The following is a 20,755-nucleotide window of genomic DNA, read 5'->3' as shown; positions in this document are numbered from 1 at the left end:
TTATTCATCTGTTAAGTTAAGGAACCCGATAAAAACTGTTGAGAAAAATGTCTACGTAAAATTTTTTTTTTTTAAAAGTCAGCATCAGTATGTATCACAGATAAAAATATTCAAGGTTGCGCTGGAAAGTCGACTTCCCAGAGACTTTCAAGCGGATTCCAGCGACTGGAATCCAAAAACATGAGTAACAAGGCCGCCTGCCTGGAAACAAACACGCAAAAAATCCAAAGCCACAATAATACCAGCAGCTGCATTTGTTTTTTTTTTTTTTCTTGTCTTTTCTTTCTTTCTTCCATAAGACATTGTTGTCAGCGGGTTTTTTAATTTTTTTTATTATTATTATTATTATTATTATTATTATTATTATTTATTTATTGGGAGTCCGACTTACCTTGGTGACAGAAACGGGGCAGATCCGGAGCTGCTCCCACGGAGAAACCATCTCCAGCTTCATCCCCAACTTGAAGGAGTGCTCGGGCAGGTCCACGTGGTCCTGACACAGTAAAGTCAAGATCTTTAAGACAAATGTGCTCCACTTCGGATGACACACGCACACACACACACACACACACACACACACACACACACACACACACACACACACACACACACACACACACACACACACACACACACACACACACGCAGGGACCATGTAGGTCATGTGAAACCCTGCTGTGTGTGTGTGTCGCAGTAAAAGGATGCGTTCAGGCTGCCAGACTTCTTTTTTTTTTTTTGGGCCTTCCTTCCTTTTTTTTAAAAAAAAATTTAAAAATAATTTTGTGAGGACGTGAAAATCTTGGACGTCTCACGCTGGATTCGATTTCGATAAAGTTCTCTTTTTTTTTTTTTTTCCTTTTTTTTTATAGCCTCGTGGTTGCTTCTCCTTTCAAACTATACTGGAGCTGCACATTTGTGAAGGGAATTCAAATTTAATCGTCTGTTTCGACTAGACGACACCGTGATCAGGAGGTGACGGCTTTTCTTGCCACTAACACTCCTTATTCTTTGAACTACTGACTACCAGCCTTTTTGTTGGTAGGAGTATATATTTTTTTATATATATATAAATGTATATATATATATATATATATGTTTACTCTCTTTTTCTCTCTCCGCGCTGCTCGTCTCTCTCCCACATATTAGGTTTGTTTTAGTTTCTGCCCCCTCTTCTTGTGCAGAGCACCATGAAAGCACACAACATTAGCAGCAGCAGCTTCGGTCCTCTGTCTGTGTCTATACGGGAGGCATTCAAGCACGGCGCTGAATGGAGGTCACCCACGCCGGAGTCCAGCACAAAATCACTGCAGTTCCACACATAGGACGAAAAAAACAAAAACAACAACCCGACTCAGGTCCTGGTTTTGTGTTAATGTAAAGAAACTCCTCTGCTAATGCGAGTGACGGCAGAATTCAAGCGCAAGAATGAAGTTGCGTAAGAGTACAATTCAAAAGCCCAGCGATAGAGAAGAAAAACGTATATACAAATATTACAGTTTATATCTAAAGATTTTCTCCTCCTATACATTTGATCTGTTTCATCGTAATGTATTCTTTATCTTTGCTGAATCGGTTTCTTGGATTTGGGTTTTCCCAAACTATTACTCTGTAATGCAAAACCGTGCTCAACTGGTACGGCTCCAAATGAACTGCTTCTATAAACTACTGAGTATTCAGGTCGTTTCACAGCAGGTCAGCTGATGATGCAAAAACCTGAAATTTTCCACCCGTTTCTGGTAATAAATGCATTTTTTCCCCCCGTATTAATTGGCATCGAGTCATCAAATTCCTTCCCGTAAAAATGATAAATACATTAAAGAGCTGTAGAATAAACCGCCACCGCTCATGCTCTGGGCTTTACATCATAAATCAGCCACATTCAATAACAAAGGTGAAAGAGGCAACACGTCAGTTCCCTCAGGTGGTCCTGCAGTCTGGCTGGACGCCAACACACACACACACACACACACACACACACACACACACACACACACACCCCAACCAACCAACCACACACTTTCACAGGAAACGGAGATGTGTGTGAACTTCAGCGCCTCACCTTGAACACCTCGAGCGGTAACGGACTCTTCTGTCCGTCGAGCCGAGCGTCGTCCAGCGCCTGCTGCCACTCGGAGGCGTTCTTCAGCGACCGCAGCGCTGAGCAGCAAAGACATGACGGAGAAAGTTCATAGGTATTCAAAAAAATACGTAGAAAAAGTGTCATAAAACTCGACAGTTTGGGTAAAAACATTTTTTTTTTTACCATAATTTGTCTTTAAATTTACATTTAAAAAAACCTACATGTAGGCCACCACTCCATTAAACATTCAAACCCAACATGTCCTGTTGTTTTGGGCCGTTAAATCCCATTTTCTGCCTCAGATTTTAACCTGCCACGTTTACAACAAAATTTGAGTCACTAAAATGGTTTTAAAGCCAAAACATGCCAAAGATTCCTAAAATGTGATTATTTCCTCGTTTTTCATGATAGTAAATTGAATATTTACAAGATTTGTACGACAAAGCGAGCAATTTGTCACCATGGAAATTGGGAATGGGAATTTCTAAAGACTATTTTTCTAAGGAGCTTAATTGAGGAAAAAAGAAAATAAACACCCACTTGAGATCTGGTTTTATTTTTAGGCAGTCGGATGCCTCTCCTAACATGGATGTTTGGGCCATCGTGGGCTTATTTAGTGTAATTTTCTTCTTTCTACATGCCGGATCACCGTCGCTCCTTGTGAGCCGAGCAGCTTTCGGTCCGATCGGACTCTCACCTGTCGGCGGCTCCAAGGCGAGCCGGTTCTCCGGGGCCCAGCCGAGCGGCCGCAGCCTGACGTCCAGGTAGAACAGCCAGGCGTCCTGAGCCCGCTGCTCCTCGGCGAGGCCGGCGTAACGCAGCCGCAGCCTCCCGCCCACGTTCTGAATCACTCGGACCGGCCAGTACAGCGACGGGTCAGGAGACGTCCTGAAGCTCCAAGACGGAGCCGCCGACGATCAGATCCACCGTGTTCTTCCCTCGCAGAGGCTGAGAGGGACGGAGAGACCGGTGGTTTTTTTTTTTTATTTGCTCAAAAGAGGTGACAAAAAGAAGGAAGCGTGAAGAAAGAACAAAACTAGCTGTTTCCTTGAGATCGGTCCAACGATGACACGCGAAGTAACAGTAAGGAGACATTATTAATTTGGCTTTTAGCATTTTTTTTAAAGTGTTAATTGCAACAGAAATAAAAAAAAAAAATTAAAACGACAAAGTGTCAGAAAAGGTGGCAGGTTTTTTTTTTTTTTAAGCCGTTTGCATAAGTGGTGCTTTTGTTTCTATTGTGTGGAATTCATTTTGTGTTTTTTTTCCCCGTTTTTAAAGCAGTAATTTGACATTCGGGGAAATATAACGAGACGAGAAGAGCGACGCCACTTTAACGTCTGCCGGCCGCAACTACGCGTTCACCGGTTGTTAAGTCTGGTCACGTGAAGGGGTTCAGGTTCAACGAAACCGCCGTCCAGCGCTTTCAAAATGCCCAAAGTCGGGTTTTTTTAATCGAGACTTTTTAATTATTCGTCCTGTAGAGCTTCACGAGCAAAAAAAACAACAAAAAACATATTTTTCCGTCAGAGAACGTAATTAACGAAGAAGAAACAGAAACGTTAGACCATTAAAATACTAATATATGAACGGTGATTCTTCCCCGGTGTGAACACACACTCACCCCGTCCAGCAGGTTGGCCGGCGCCGTCCTGGAGCCCGTCAGGTCCTGAATGAGGAACTCCGTCCAGTCGTTGTATTTCTCCTTGATGGCTGAAAAAGAGACCAAAAAAAAAAAAAAAAAAAAAAGAAGCAATACTGAAAACGATGCCGACGACTCAAGTGTAGAAAGTTAGCAGTTGAGTATCTCAAAGGTTTCCACTGCAGCATGCATGAGGACGTGCATGCAAAGTATTTTCCCCAATGCAGGCGTTTCAGCGGCGGATACTGATTATTAAAAAAAACAATTAATCATAACCGCAGATAAATATTTATGTTAATTTTTAAGCTGGAAAAGATTTAACGGTGTAATAAATCTCTATTCATTTCTGTGTTTGTGTGCAGAGCGACAGCTGCGGCGAGCGGCTTTGTCTGCAGAGACGTGTGAACAGAAGTGCAAGAGGTTTTCGTCCAGAATCTCAGACGTCGGAGGTTTAATTCAGAGCAACTGTTGAGGCCGAGGTCGCCTTTAAACCTTGTCAGGTTTAAAAAGAAAAAAAAGAAGCAGGGCAAATCAGAAACTGAAAACGTCAGCTTGAGAGTCACATTTTAAACACAGACGAGAGGAAAAGACAAAAATGATGCAGAAGATCATGGCTGGTGGAACTGAAACTTTCCCCAGAAATGCCCACAGTGGTATTAATAGAGGTGTTACATGTAGTCGTTGTCAGTCGAAACTATACGAACACCAATAAAACCAGAGTGAGATCGGGGAGATTTGTGATGTCACCGACTCGACGCGGTCGGCGGTTTATCGCCGAGCTGAAACCGACGCACTTTAAACACTTTGCAAATAAATCCGACCTTCGTGAAGAAACTGTTGTTTTAACGGTCGGACATTATTGTGTCTCTAATATTGTGTCCACCTTTCTTCTTTTTTTATCAGGAAGTGAAGGCTGAATCCCAAAACACGGCTGGAAGATAAGCGGCCTCAGGAGCGACCGTGAAGCCGAATCGACGTCATAACCTTCGTAACAGCAGGTCCGTTGCTTTAGATTAACTTTTCATTTCTACTAAGTGGAGCTAATTAACGGGCCAACTGAGCGTAGCGGGAGAAGCGAAGCAAGATGCCAATCAAGCGCAACTCTGTAGTCACTCTGTCCATCGTCCGTATTAAGAAGTAAAAAAGAAGAAGCTCCCAGATCAGTTGTCGTTTTCCCCGTTCAGCCGCCCACATGGTTTAAATAGTAAATGAATACGTGAGAGTGTGTTTGTGTGTTAAAAACGAGGCGTGGTCGGATGCGTTTTTATCTTTAGTCAGCGAAACGTGATCGACAAACAAAAAGCTGATCTCGAGTCGGTGCTGCGGGATTTTACTGTTGTTTTAAAGGCGCGTTATTAGTTAGGTTACACACACACACACACACACACACACACACACACACACACACACACACACACACACACATTTTCTGTTTCCTCTGCAGAGAAGTTAAAAAAAGTTAAAAGCTGATGTGTTTTTTTAAAGGGAGAAGATGATGAGTCACCTTTTTTTTTTTTTTCATCGTGTCTAAAACAAACCCGGATTAATTAAGAGAATCAGTAAGAGGATCTGGACCTTCTCTGTTCCTTTTTTAACGCTTCGGGGCTAAAATAGAGCCCAACAGGTTATTTGTCGCATTTCTTTCCCATTTTTTTTCTCTTCACTTTTTTTTTATCACGAGTTATTCGGAGCTCACAAACGACCCCGGTTCAGTAAAACTGAAGCATTTTCTCGCTTTTTGTTACAGAGAAAAAAAGAATCCCAGCTTTTGTGGGGTTAAACACAGGAAAAGGATAAAAAAAAAAAATACAGCCGTTAAATAGAAATGAAATCTGACCCGTCACATAGACAGGAAGTGCTGAATGCAGCAGATAAAATAACTTCAAATCAGATAAACAAACAGTATTAAGCAGGATGCTCCCTGAAACTGAGTCACAAGAAAAGAGGACTTTAGTCTCGATTCATTTAAGGTTTGATTTGTCTTGACGCCTCAAATAAAAACAGGTGTTTTGACCTGGAAAGACAGAAACAGGTCGGCTTCTTTACAAATAATTGTTTGTTTTTTTTACAAATATTCAGTGTTTCTCAAGTAATTTGCTCTAAAAACCATAATTTTCTTCTCTTTTTTTTTTATTTTACAAATTTTAAATCTTTGAACATTTATCAGAGTTTACTTTTCTCGACTGAAACCAGCTTTTTTTTTTTTTTTTTTTTTAAGATTTTCTAGTTGAGTAAATTTAACGAGCTGCGGGGAGAGAAAACGTCTCCCGTCGTTCAGTTATTATCTCCTCAAATTCGCTGTTTCTGGGTTGTTGTTGTTGTTGTTTTTTTCTTTGTTTTTTTCTTGTATTTTGGCCATAACTTTTCGTCCCTCACATGGGAGGTGAATCCCCACGATGTCGCCACAACATGAATATATTTGTTATAGACGCACACACACACACACACACACACACACACACACACACACACACACACACACACACACACACACACACACACACGGCAGGTGGACTCGAGCTCTGTCTCCGAAAGCCGAGCTAAAAAGCTCCAACGCATTTGCATGAGGATGTGTGGTGTTGTTTTAGTTTTTTTTTTTTTTTTTTTTTTTGGTGCCCGCTTCCTGTTTCCCAGGGTGCATCACTGCTGCATAATGCCTGCTTTGCTTTTCATTTGCTTTTTGACTCCCGATATCAGTTTCCTTCCCATCCGTCCACTTTCTCTTCCAAACGGCCTCCTTTTCAGAGGAGTCTGAGGAGGATGTGGCTGTTTTTCCTGTTAGTGACATATAGAGGAAATAAGAAATACATTAAAAAAAAAAAAAAAAAAAAACCCTCCTCAGACTCTTGACACTTATTGGAGTCACAGAGACGTTGCCAGATGAGTCACGGTTGCAGAATGACTGTGTGAGAGCTGACGTTCCCCGAAGCGCTGATTAACATCAAGCTTGAAGTTAAAGAGAAAGACGGTCTGAAGCGCGACGCTGCTGATCATGAAAATGGCTTCTGGATTAAGTTTGTTTGGTCTGGGAGGTGTGTTTTATATTTAAAAAAAATATATATCTTGTTTTGTGTGGTTTTGCCAGTGACGACTGGGCGTGTGTGTGCGTGTGTTTCCACGGCGATGAGCCGAGGCAGTAGATCTTATTTGTAGCAGTTAAAAAACAACAACAAAAAAAAAAAAAAACATGGACAGCAAGGTTTTAGTTTCATCAGCTTCAGGTTGGTCTTTTTTTTTAGTAGAAAAAAAAAGATTCATGATTAAAAGCTTGTATTTCTAAAAACATTTTAAAATAACAGCAGTTAAACGAAGAAAAATCAATGTTCCCTAAACGCCTCACACGGAAGCCGTAACTAGGCGATACATTTTACCGATGTTCCCCAAACGCCTCACGCGGAAACCGTAATTAGACCCTACAGTTTACCGATGTTCCCTAAACACCTCACACGGAAGCCGTAACTAGACACAGTTTACCGATGTTCCCTAAACACCTCAAACGGAAGCCATCGCCAGTAGCTACAGTTTACCGATTTTCCCTAAACACCTCACACGGAAACCATAACAAGACACTACAGTTTACCGATTTTCCCTAAACGCCTCACACGGAAGCCATAACTAGACACTACAGTTTACCGATTTTCCCTAAACGCCTCTATTATATAATTTGAATTATTATTTGAATAATTCTATTCAAATAATGTGACATTTTATTTTTATTAGTGTTCACATCTGCAGTTTTCTGAGCATGTGAGTACTTTTACTTTATAGTTTTGAGCCTCAGGCGCTTCCTCGCTATCTCACACAGACAATTTGAATGTTGAGTCCGTCCACTCTTATAAATATCTGCTTCCATTCTTTTCCAGATAAAATTCGAAGTATCTAAGTTGTTTCTCTTTTTCTTTTTCGACACAGCAAATGTTTACTGGAACAGCATCATCGTGGGTGATGTAATCAACAGAGTGAGAAGTTGTGGCTTTTAACACAAAGAAAAAAAAAAGGTTTTACACACACACACACACACACACACACACACACACACACACTGAAATATTCTCACAGTCTTTCTCTGTGAATGTAAACAAGGCAGCAGTTTATGACCATTAATTAACTGGAAGTCAAACTGTCATCTACATTCACAGAAACTAAAGGCCAAATGTTTCTTGACTTTGCCCTCGTTAAACATTTCCTAGTTCTTTAGAAAATGTTTTTTATTTTAGCCGAAACAACAACAAACCAGAAAAAGCGTTTCAATGCTTTTATAATCCCTTTTTAAAATCCTAAATTTGAGCAAATATAATCAACAGTACTGACACTAAACTCCACAGAAGCCCGTTTCGGGGCTTTAAATACGTAATTGCCTCATGAGACCAAATCAATAAATCCTCTCGTGGCCTTAAATCAAATCAACAACTGAGGATTTTTTTTTTCTTTTTTCTGGCAAATGAATCGACGCGTGTCGACGCAGTTTTCCCTGCGACGCTAACGTGAGCGTGTCTCCAGACGCGTCGTATGCCCGTTTAATAATAGTGTTTTTTCCTGTGAGACTATTTTCATTCCTCTCTCTGCTGCTCACTCACTCTCTCTCTCTCACACACACACACACACACACACACACACACACACACACACACGCTCCCGTGTTGATCTCCGGCGTGCAGAAATAGATCAACTATTTTTACAGATCCTGCCGTCGTTAGTCATGAAGCCGAGCGGAGCTCAAGTCGATGTAAAACTTCACCCTCTCTGCACCCCCCCCCCCCACACACACACACACACACGCACACACACAAACACACACACACCTCGCTGTTTCATTATACTGTAGCGCTTTGTACACAAATGATTATTTATTTCTCTTCATTTTCATCCCCAAAGGCAGCACACACACACACACACACACACACACACACACACACACACACACACACACACACACACACACACACACACACACAGAGGTGAAAGCCTGACTTTCACATAACAATAAGTGCATAATTAACCTTGAGGGAGGAGATCCTCTACCCTCCCCCCACACCTCCCCTTCCGTCTCTCCCATACATTATCCAAGAGCCAGCCCCCCCAACACACACAAACACACACTTGTCCCAGAGGCCCCAGCTGGCTGAAGTAACCAAGCAACTACCTAGCATTTAAAAAAAAAAAACTCGAACAAAACAAATATGAATATATATATATATATATATATATATATATATATATATACGTCTGAAATATTTGCATTTTATTCTCTCGCTGTAAACAAACTGGAGGTTTATTTGAACGCTTCACTTTAGATAATCAGCGCTATAATTAAAGAAGAAAAATGCTCAGTGTGTGTGTGTGTGTGTGTGTGTGTGTGTGGTTATTTTTTTTAGCCACGATCACAGCAGAGCAACAGATTCTAATCAAGAGTTAATGCGAGCAAATTAGGCTCGACCCCCCGCCATCCCCCCCCCCCCCTCACCCATCCAGTCATTATGTGCTGGCGTGGAGATGAGAAGCCCTGCGAGCACAATGGGTAGACAAAATAAATAAATAAAAAGGGCCCAAGTGGATTCATCCACCGGGCCTCCACTTTGACCTTTAACCTTTAACGGGTAGCGACCGCAGCGCGTAAAACGCCTCACAGCGCCACGTTTTCGCGCGTCCATTCGCGAGGCGTATCGCCGTCGCGTCCGTCTGGACAGCTTCAGACAGTACATTGTTAAACGTGTTTACGGTGGTGAGGGGGGAAATTAAAGCAATTTGTGGTAAATAGGAATTACCTTCTCCATGTGTTCGCGGTAAAGAGGCCCACAGGAGCACGTACAGTAAATAAGTGTGTGTGTGTGTGTGTGTGTGTGTGTGTGTGTGTGTGTGTGTGTGTGTGTGTTGATTGTCATTGTGTGCCTTCTGTTTATTTTCACGCAGGCCGCCTTTGATTCCGGTCTCCGCTCACGAGAAGAAGAAAAAAAAAAAAAAAAAAACCTCGACGTCTCCGGCGGCGTATGAAAATGAAGCAGCGAAAGGTAAACACACACAAATACACTCTCGTCTATAAGAGACACAGAGAGCCTTTGTGAGGTCATGCAAAATCTGGAGGTTACAGCAGGGAAGAGGGGGGGAGGGGAGGGGGATGGGGGGGGATGTGTGACTCCGCCCACTTTGTTTTACATGATGTTTGTGTCAGTGTACCAGGCTGCCGGCTGGTGTTTCAGATTCAGAAATGGTCGATTTAGCCGTAATCATTATTAGTGAGAGCATTTTTTTTTTTTGCCAAGTCAGCACGTCGCGAGTTAAATACGTGTAAAAAAAAAAAATCTCATCGTACACTCGACACGCAAAGCGGCCCCGCAAAGTATTAGAAAAATGCACGAGCGACTCTTTGCTGAAATGAAAAGCGTCGCGCGGGAAGTAAGTAAATAAAGAGTAGTTACTCGAAGTAACTGCAGTTCTGTGAGTACGTTGGTATTTTTGTTTTCTTTCGGGATGGACAGCGGGAGGGAAAATACAGCTCGCACCCATCTGAGCGCTCAGTCCAAAAAAAAAAAAACATAACAGGAAGGGGGCGGGGCCACAGACGTAAGGACTTTTCAAATTAAGAGGTCTGAGGAAGCACAAAAGTGTTTCTTTTTCACTCACTGCAGCTGGACAGAAGAATCAAGCGTGTTTGTCGGGTGTTGTCAGACAGAGGGGCACGAAAACACGTTGATTTCTGGGTAAAATAATTAAAGCTGCAGATTTGGCGGTTATTTCCTGGTCGGCGGCAGAACGACACCGCTCTCGTCAATATTCCCGCGCCACCCGAGCAAGTGCGCCGACATGCAAGAGCCCTATTTGTTAGTGTACTACAGGTCTTAAGTCAGCGGTGCGTTTATTATGCTGTTATTGTAAGAGCTCATTATGAAGATAACATGCTCGTTACACGCAGCAGCGCGCAAACATGCAAAACGTTCAAAATGAAGGGGGGAAAAAAAAAGATGAACAACGTGAAAGATTGTTGTTGTTGTTATTATTATTCTGCACGCGAGCAGATCGGTTTCCTTTCCAACCACTTCCGCAAAATCCGCCCGTTAAAATAGCGACCGACGTGCGAGAGGCGCACCTGTCCGTCAAAGGTAATGGGATATGTCACCCTGATTGGTTCATTGCATTTGGTTTGCACCCAAAACACGCTGACGATGATTGATTGAGACTCTTTCAGTACAAACCCCTTCGAATCGCTCGCCTCACTTTACACATGAAGATTATCAGAGGTTAAACCAGTAAATTGGATTTGGACACACCCTAAATGCACCTGCGCTTCACACCCAGTGCCCAGATCGTTTAAAAATTTAAAAAAAAATATATATATAAGTGAAATCTGTAAATAATATATTTTCTCACGATGGATTGCGGATCATTGATGCATCTTTAGCGTTAAAGCAAAACAGCTCGGCGGGTCACACCCAAACCAACGCGGCCCTTTCGGGGTTTTTTTTTTTCCTCCTTACACACACACACACACACACACACACACACACACACACACACACACACACACACACACACACACACACACACACACACAAGTGCGGAGGACAGGTCTATCTGCGAGCGTCATCTCCGGCAGGCTCTGGCAGGAGGCAGCGTGGTGAATTCATTATGCAAATGATCTCCGCCAGGATTTGTTCAGAAGCGCAGATACTTCACCACATGATCAAACTTGTGATGTCGCCTAAGAGAGCTCTTTACATGAATGGTTGAATGTACCCCCCTAAAACACATCCGGGAACTGACACACACACACACACACACACACACACACACACACACACACACACACACACTTGAAGGAGTTCACAACAGCAGCTCGACTCTGTCTGAACAAGCTTCTGAACCCGACACCAAAAAAAACTCAGTCAAACGTTGTAGGTCTCTATTGTAGGTTTAATTTTTACTTCCCATAACGCCGTCTGAGTAAAAAAAATAAAAAATTTGGCAAACATTCATTTTCCGAGATCCGCCTTCATTTGTCCAAATTTTTTTTTTTCACATTTTCCTTTAAAAATTCCCTCAAAAAAAAAAAAAAAAATCCATAATCTGTTTCAAACTTTCATCTAAAAAAACCCCAAAAACTGCACATTTGTAATATGTGAGTAATTTTCTGCTAATAAGCTGTAGGATGGGGGGCGGGGGGGGGGGGGGGCGTCACTACAGGTGAGGTGGAAGAAACAATCAACATGGCTGTTAAACTGTCTCTCGGATGACTTTTTATTTATTATTTTTTTCTAAAAACGAGCAAATTACGCAACCAAAGCGCTCGCAGCGCTGCTCCTGCAAACGGAGACGCTGATTAATGCCGGCGCTGATTTGATGAGCACAAAAGCTTTGCTGAACGCATCAGTTGGCAAGAGGAGCATTTTTGAATTGGAGGAGCTGAGAAGGGAGACTGTGTGTGTGGGTGTGTGTGTGTGTGTGTGTGGGTGTGTGTGTGTGTGTGTGTGTGTGTGTGTGTGTGTGTGTGTGTGTTTCATGAGTGAGTAAGCAAGTTTGACGAGGTATTTAGGTGTGTTGGTTAGTTGTGCTTTGTCCAATTGTAACACGTATTTATTCTGTATTATGGGTGTTTATTTTTCCATGCACATTCTGGGAACAGCAAGTTTACCAGACGGAGTCCCGAGGGACGCTTTAATAAACCGTTGTAGGCAGAATTAACAGGAAAGACCATCGGGGAGGAGTAGACATTTACGTATAAATGAATAATGACGCGTCACTGCCAGATAAAAGTGCCTGTGAGTCACCGTGAAGCTTTTAAATCTGGTGTCTGGTGAGACGTCCCCGCGCTGCAGGACGGACGCACAGACGAGACTTCCGCCATGCGAGCACGCCGACGTGAACGAGGATGAAAATAAATCAATCGTTCTAGAAGTTAATTAAGGCGTTCCTTCTTCAGCAGGAAGTTTTATCTTCATGTTTAGACACGAGAAGAAAAAAAAAGGTTGTTGTTGTTGCTCGTTATCGGACCGTTTTTGTCAAAGCAACTATAGTTTTGGAGGCAGAATGTTTTAGCTCTTGGAAAACGTTACGTTTGTCTGAATTGAGCATTTCATTAAGATTATATTTAGTTGTTTCATTCAAATAGTTCGGTGTAATAAGTCAAACTGATTCTCGAGTCGCCTATTTGTCAGTATGTTTTGCATAATTTTTGGATAATGTGTCATATTACAAGCCAAAAACAATCCTTCATCTTTACATCCCTGCTCACACACACACACACACACACACACACACACACACACACACACACACACACACACACACACACACACACACACCAGCAGGAAAGCAGAATGCAGTATATAATACAAAGGGGAAGCTCAGCAAAACCTCCTACATGACTTGCAGGATTTATAAACTGCACAATCAACCGATAAATATATGAACTGATGGAGACAGAGCCAATTGTTTGTGGGTGATGTTTTCCTTTTAAGACGCCAGCAGAGCGCTCAGCCGCAGAGGAACTGATACGACGTCAGCGGTCAACATCGTTGCCCCAAAACCTCCCGGTCGAGATCCTTGTCGTTAACACGCTGATTTTATCACGCGTCTTACAACCAGTTCTTGAACTTCAGATCTTTGTTCACTTCTCGTGGTCCCGCGTTCTTCTTCTTTTTTCTTTTTTTTTTCTTTGGTGTGTGTGTGTTTTTTTGTGTGTTTTTTTTGCGGCACGAGAGAAGAGGAGGCCTCGTTATCAAAGCATCGCATTTCTCACCGAGCGGCTTCGTTTTTTTGCACGAGTTATCACCAGAGCACAGCTTGGTCTGAGCAGGCACAAAAACAGCAGTGTGTGTGCGTGTTGTGTGTGTGTGTGTGTGTGTGTGTGTGTGTGTGTGTGTGTGCGTGTTATCTCTCCGCTAAGACACACTCACTCTGCACTCAGCTAGAAAAAGAGTCACATGCAAGAAAAAGAGGCAAGGCAATGATGACCGAGCAGTGAGGTCACTCCCTGCAGAGGTGAAAAGAGGAGGAGGAAGGGGAGGAGGAGGAGGAGGAAGAGGAAGAGGAAGCACACTGTCCATGCAGCTCCGAGGGCTGAAGTTGATTTCATGTTAGCCACTAGTGAGCCGGGCAGGCGAGTTAGTCAGAGGCACTGTAAGAGCCGCTTACCTTTTCTTAGGTAAACGTTATCTGAGAGATAAAAAAAAACAAACAAAAAAAAAAACAAATAAGACAGGTGACTGTAACACAGCTGTAAGCACTCAAAAATACACACACACACATACACACATACACACACTGAAATGTGCATAACATGATGCAAATCCTTGAAATGAAGCAACAAAGTAGTTTTTGTTTGGGGGGGGGGGTCATATTCACAAATTGACAGCATGTTGCAGAAGCTTCTTCAGGGAATAAAAACCTGCCGTTACATGATTTCTGCTTCAGTTTTCATCATCGACATGTCAGCAGCCACGTCAGATATTTACACCAAATAAACGGGGAAATGTGAGCTCGCTGACATCAGTGGGTATTTTGTAGTTTTTACCAGATTTTCTTTTAGTGGAAAAATGTAAGTTTCTTATCTATATCGATATAAATTATCAGTTTATGATCAGACGAGGACGATGGATGGAATGAAAAACAAGTTTGAACACCTACAGAATTTTCTCAAGTGAAAATTTGCTGCTTTACTTTAATCGGCTTTGCAAATTAATATTTTGGAAGAAACGTAAAACGTGCAGGATTTAGGGATGTTTGCATGACTGTTCTTTTATTTTTATTTTTTTTTCTGATTTTGACTTGTTATGTTTATATATTATTTGTTTTACTCTCCAGCTAAAACCCGCCTCCCGACTTGGTACCTCTGTATCAGCCTCTGCAAACCTGTGCGACCAATTCGTACACTTCTGTGCCCAGATCCATAAAAAGGTTAATTGTAGCACTGAACCCGCAGGGAGGAGGTCGGGGTCGATGGATGGACGCATACAGCTCAGACATTTGACAGCCAGTTTGGCATCTTATGTCCCACGTTGGACAACTAAAGCTTCAGATTGTGGTTTTAGTTTAAAACTAAACAGAAAATATCTTTTCTTTTTTTTTTTATTGAACTTAACTCCGACTATGTTTATACTGTCAGTCTCAGAGTTCAATCTTCTAGATTAACTGGCTGTATTACATATTAAAAATGATCAGATCCGATCTCTTGTGTTCAGGTTTTAATCTTCAGTCTCGGTCTCATCACATTGGTTGCTATAGTAACGACATGTAAAAGTAGAAGCGGTTTACATAAACAAACCCGGGATGGAGGATGATGAAATGGAAGTTAACGGTGAACGTTCGGCTTCAACGTTTTATTGTTAAGTGAATGAAAGTTATATAACATGAAACATCACAGTGCGTCCTACGAGTGTATTCGTGATTGAAAGTTCACTGTGCATCCACACAGTGTTTGTAATGTTTCTTTTAAATGGATGTACAGAAAACGCATATTAAAGCCACAGCTGACATGTTTTACATGAATTTTTCAGTCTTGACTTAAAACCGAAATTGCTGTTTAAGCAAAATGAAGAAGAGCTATTTTACTTTTCAACCCAATATTTTGTGATTTGTAAATTGAATATCTGTCGGTTTTGGACTTTTTATTTTCGGGCATTTTTAGGACAGTTTAAACTCCCTGTCAGATAAAATGATCATCACATGCGGCCCTGTTTCAGTCGTGTCAACGTTTGGTGACTTGTAACAGTAAACCAGTGCGATAAGTACATTTAATCTGTCGTTTCCCCTTTTCAAAGATAATCTGCCGAGCAGCTTGTGAACACGGACGTTGTCGCCGCTGCAGAAGACAGCAGAGGAAGTGGATGAAAAGAGCGGCGCTGAGTGAAAAAAGGACATCTGGAGTCAGGTGGAAAAACTTATCCAGGTCGTCTCCACGACGACGGGAGGCGGCAAAGCTATCCATCAGCGGGGAAGGGTCGGGAGAAATAAACGGCGTGAGGAAGCCGGCGAGGGGGTGAGTCATCTATCTGAGCTGCAGGTGGAAAAAACATCTGCTGCGAAAGTTGTGATGTTGTGAAAGAGGGCGAGATTGGAAGTTAAGGGTGATGCTGGGTTTCAGAAAGGTGGAGTTGAGGACAGCCGGCTGTCTCAGAGAGCAGGTGAGCTGCCTTGCATTGATTTAAGCTGGTTGAGCGCGACAGCGAGGGTGTGATGTGATCAATGGCAGAAACCTGTCCGTCCACTCAGTTTATTCCGAGTTCTTTGAAAGGTAAAGACGGGAGGTGCTCATGTTACGTGTCTGTGTGTGTAAGTTACGTCAAACTGACACTTTCCAATGTTTGAACTGAATAAGGACGCCGTGTGTGAGTAAGTACCCACAATCCTCTTCTCAGCAGCACTGCTCAGCGATTTAGAAATACGCCAGAAAATCAAGGCTCATCATTTTAGTTAAATATAACTATTATTTCAAAAAGAGCAAATTTGGTTGACACAGATTTTTACAGCCATATTTTTTCCTATTTTGTCACTTCCACTGAAACCCACCTTACTCTGGCTCTGATTGGCCAGCACACTTATATCAGAATCAAGAGCCAATCAGAAGCAGACAAGGGGCGGGTTTCATCACTTTTACGCATCTCAAACAGCTGCTGGCATGTAAACAACAGACTGTATTAGACCGCTTCCCGTTTAACACAGTTGACCTGAAATCCTCAATTTTAATGATTTCAATGAATAAAAAAGTATTTTTAAAAAAAAGGTGCTCGCTCGCTAAATTCTCTCCAAACACAAACTGAACAGAAAAATGGGAAGGAAATGGAAATAAGCTGCAGTTTATCGGCTGCCATCAGTCGGAAAAAAAAATCCAGTGTTTTGTGTTTTTGAAGTCCGATTTTATTTTATTTCATATGATTTAAACCCAATTCTGAGCTTTTTCCTGTTTTAAATTATTTTTTAAATCAATAAATTATGAGCCTTGAGGTCAAATGTATTTGCGTTTGTGTATTTGTGTGTTTTCTTCCTACCTTCGGGGGGCATGAGGGTCTTGTCGTTCTGGGCGCACCAGCCCACCGGGTGCAGCTCGGCTGTCATGACGTCGCACCAGAAGTCGGCCTTGCGGTCTTCGCCGTAGCCGCTGAAGCGCAGCAGCAGCAGCTGGCCGCACGTGGTGATGATGGTGGCCACCCAGTACGTGTCCGGGCTGCTCTTGTTGGCCACCTCCAGCTTCATGCCCGGCTGGAAGCTGCTCTGAAGGCTGATCTCCACCTGGAAAGGGGAGGGGGGGGTCAGTAGAGGAATATTCTTAATATATATATTTTTTATTTTTAAGACACATTTTGTTTTTTTCCCAGACTGTAGATTTAAAAACAGACAGTTTATTATCTAAACTGCTTCATTTGTGGGTGAACCTGAACGTGAGAGCGTATAATTAAGTTATCCCGTAAACTGCATAAATAAAAACTGCGCGCGCACAAATAAAGTTAATTCGGAAACAACTGGAGTTTTGTTCGATTTAGACCGTTCGGCTACTGGGTTAATCTTTAGTTTTTTTTCCTTTCAGGTGAGGCTGGTTAAACTCGGGGGTTTGTTTACAGCCTGTCTGATCTTTGCCCTGTTGGTTGGCCGCTACATCTCCATGCAGACCGAGCGAAACGTTTTCGTGACCGAAGAGAAGTTTTCCTCCAGAAACTGCTTCGTATATGTAACTTCCCCCCCCCAAAAAAAAAAAAAAAAAAAAAAAGAGGTGGACAGCAGGGCTGGATGGTGAAAATGGTTTCTGACAGAATTCCTTCATATTGACGTAATCTCAGTGTTTTGAGGATAACGAGTGGTGCTTTCTGAATATATTTGCATACTAGGAAACAGAGGTAACGTGGTGGGGGGGGACTCCGCTTTTACACTTAAAGGTCAGTTTATGGGAAGTTCGACAGCCTGTGGGAACAAGTTGTTTAATGTCTTCTGCTGCTCTGGATTGAAGCTTTTAAGAAAAAGAGAAAAATAACCGCTGAGGTTGACCTCGAAACTTCAAAACCAGTTTACGGACAGCCGGTGTTATAAAGTGATTGCATGGGGATGTGAACATGGAGGGAGAAAGCCCGGCATTCCCAGACCCGAATCCACCCCGTGAACGTATGGGTCTGCCGGGGATCGTTTCCAGTCGCTGCATCCTGCTGGGAGTCGACCTCGGGGTTAACTTTGAAACTATTAAAGCAGGCTTTATGCCGTGTTGTCCTCCATATTTGTTGCTGAAACGTCTTGCTAGCTGCACCACCGCTGCCGTTGTTTATAAACGCCCATAGTGGCCGCTGATTGGTCCGCCGTTTAGAGGCGGAGCAAACCTTAATGTCACAGACAAGATTTAAACTGTGAAGTGGGCGGAGCCAGGCTGACTGAGGCATGGGCGACCGAACAAAAAATTGCTGTCAGTTGCATCATGGGAATATCTGTTTTCCAATTTAATGTTGTTGTTTTTTTGTTTTTTTTTAATTTAATCCATACTATATGTTTTTTTTTTTTTTTGTTTTTTTAAAGCCGTCTCTTTACAGCAGTCAAATAATCTCAGAAAAATGGTTTTGCTGAACTGTAACTGCTGGATTAGATTCAAAGGATCTAAGGATATAAAGATGTTCCCTTGAGTTATGGGAAACTATGATGAGATTTTTTTTCTGGCTTTAAATAATCAATTTTGCGGGCAGTTATGTGACATAAAATTGTATTTTCACAATTTTTGACTACTATCGTGACAAAAATAATAATAATTGCCAAACATTGGTAAAACAAGGATTTTAGTGACGTTATAGTGGCTCATGGTGTGTGGGTGCTGCACCCTAAGTGTTATAACGGCTGGTAAAACCCCGTCATAATGAAACATGACATCTCGTCTCATGTCACAATATATATATATATATTTTTTTTATCACTTGCGTTTCTTGTCGTTACGCTTTAATCGACAGACTCGAGTGTTTGACGGCCGCTACGGGAACCGCGTCACGGTGCCACAGAGCGCAGGTGAGGTGAGTACGGGTGACATTTAAAAGATAATCAGCAGAATTCATAAAGCTGGTGACTTTCAGGAAAAACACGGTCAAAAAAAACCAGCAACCTCCGAGCCAAACAACAGCCTCCCAGTTTGTCCTTGTGCGGAGAGAGCGAGAGCGATAAATCTGTATATGAATGCAGCGCTGCATAATGCGTTTCCTCCGTGGCCACGGGCTGCCATACAATTCTCCAGAACATTACAAGCCCAACAGGATGTTCACATTCAACGCTCGGCATGCGCACACACTCACACACACACACACACACGCACGCACACACTCTCACACACACACACACACACACACACACACACACACAAAAAGTGAATGGAAAAAGCCAACATCTTAGAAATAAACACAATAGATACGGCCCCGTGACTTCCTGCTACAACAATGCAAACGTGCTGTATCACTCCGGTTGGCTTATGTAAGAGAGCTACGGGCGGCCTCTGCAAGAAGCACGGACTCTGTGTGTGTGTGTGTGTGTGTGTGTGTGTGTGTGTGTGTGTGTGTGTGTGTGTGTGTGTGTGTGTGGTAGGGGGAGGAGGGGGTACAGGCCCAAGAGAAATCACTGTTTCAATTTGTCCAGAGAGAGAGAGAGAGAGAGAGAGGGCTGCACTTTACTGAATCACATTTTTCTGGGGAATTCATGGTCTGTTTCCCAGTGACTCAATCCACTTACCAACAAGGCAATTTAGCCTCCCGAGAGACCTCTGCCGCTCAAATCACAGCGCAGTCAGTTTTTGTCCAAACATCGCGGCGCGCTTATAAAAAGCTCACGTATTCTAATCTGTTACGTTCGGGGCTCGCGAGTGACGCAAGAAACGGAAAACACTCGATACGCTTCTTCAGCCAAAAAAAACAACAACAAAAAAGAAAACTCAAATCACCAGCAGACACACGTCTCCACCTTTTTTTTTTTTTTTTTTTTTTTCTCCTCGGCCGCCCTGAGCGCCGTGAGCCTCGTCGGGGGGGAAAGACAGCTGCTCCGTCGGTCAAACACGGGAATCATCCGAGGTGGATAAAGACCTCACATCCAGGATCAGCTACGTTCGCCCATCTGGCCCTCTCCTGTGATGTAACGCGGCAAACGGGGGCAGAGCCTCGTCATGTGTAGGTCAGGTGCAGCCTGAGTTTTTAGGGGAAGTGTTTAGTCTGCTACAAGTGACTGAAAATCATCTGATTAAATGCTGAAATGCCAGAAGAAAAAAAAAATGCAAACAATCTTCTGCATATAAAATAATGTAGTCGGTTACCCGTCATATAATAGATGTTAAATCAGCATTTTAATGTATATATATATATATACACATATATAAACTACCAAAAACCAGGAAAAACATCTACATCTTCTGAAAAAGGCACTGCTGTAACAGTTCACGGTTACGTGGATTAAAACTAATCAATCCTATTGATCAAACTGTGTTGGTAAATCACCTTTCATACCAGTTTTGTGTCATTTCTAACAACCAACAAGTAAAGATGTAAAACTGTAAAATATATCTGGCAACGGGGACTAATGTGCATCAACAACAACAAAAACTCAGAAATAAGCAAAATCAACTCCACTTTTCCACCACGTTATTGCTGTCTTCCCCTGAGTCATCCCCTTCGCTTTCCTCTTTCACCCCCCTGTCTCTCAATCAAGTTCTCACTTTGGTAACCTCTGCCCGCCCAACCACCTGCCCCCTTGACCTCATCCCATCTCACATTCTCCAGTCTATTGCCAACATCGCTGCAACGACATGTTCCTGTAGATACATGCTGCACAACATCAGGAGAATACGTCCTCTTCTCACTCAGAAGGCGGCGCAGGTTCTGGTCCAGTTTCTGGTCCAGGCTCTGGTCCAGGTTCTGGTCCAGGTTCTGGTTATCTCACATCTGGACTACTATAACTCCCTCCTGGCGGGTCTCCCTGTTAGTGCCATCCGACCTCTGCAGTTCATCCAGAATGCAGCAGTTCGACTGGTCTTTAACCTCCCGAAATTCACTCACACTACTCCCCTCCTCCTCCTCCTCCTCCTCCTCCTCCTCCGCTCC

The 20,755-nt window shown here is 42.7% G+C and overlaps 1 protein-coding gene across 1 annotated transcript in view; it reads right to left on the bottom strand.

The window, feature by feature from the left end:
- sfmbt2 (Scm like with four mbt domains 2) overlaps positions 1-20,755 on the bottom strand; it is a 43,813-nt gene that overhangs the window by 12,185 nt on the left and 10,873 nt on the right. The window contains 6 exon segments of the mRNA XM_069725591.1: positions 392-493; positions 2,060-2,157; positions 2,778-2,964; positions 2,966-3,028; positions 3,705-3,793; positions 16,703-16,943. Of these exon segments, the coding sequence (XP_069581692.1) occupies positions 392-493; positions 2,060-2,157; positions 2,778-2,964; positions 2,966-3,028; positions 3,705-3,793; positions 16,703-16,943 (780 nt within the window).

Source organism: Brachyistius frenatus, unplaced genomic scaffold, assembly GCF_029030835.1.
Source record: "Brachyistius frenatus isolate BFR_SWC_R1_liver_20210118 unplaced genomic scaffold, ASM2903083v1 Contig_431, whole genome shotgun sequence".
NCBI lineage: Eukaryota > Metazoa > Chordata > Actinopteri > Embiotocidae > Brachyistius > Brachyistius frenatus.
The sequence above is the reverse complement of the archived record's forward strand: the minus strand, read 5'-3'. Positions and strand labels throughout refer to the sequence as shown.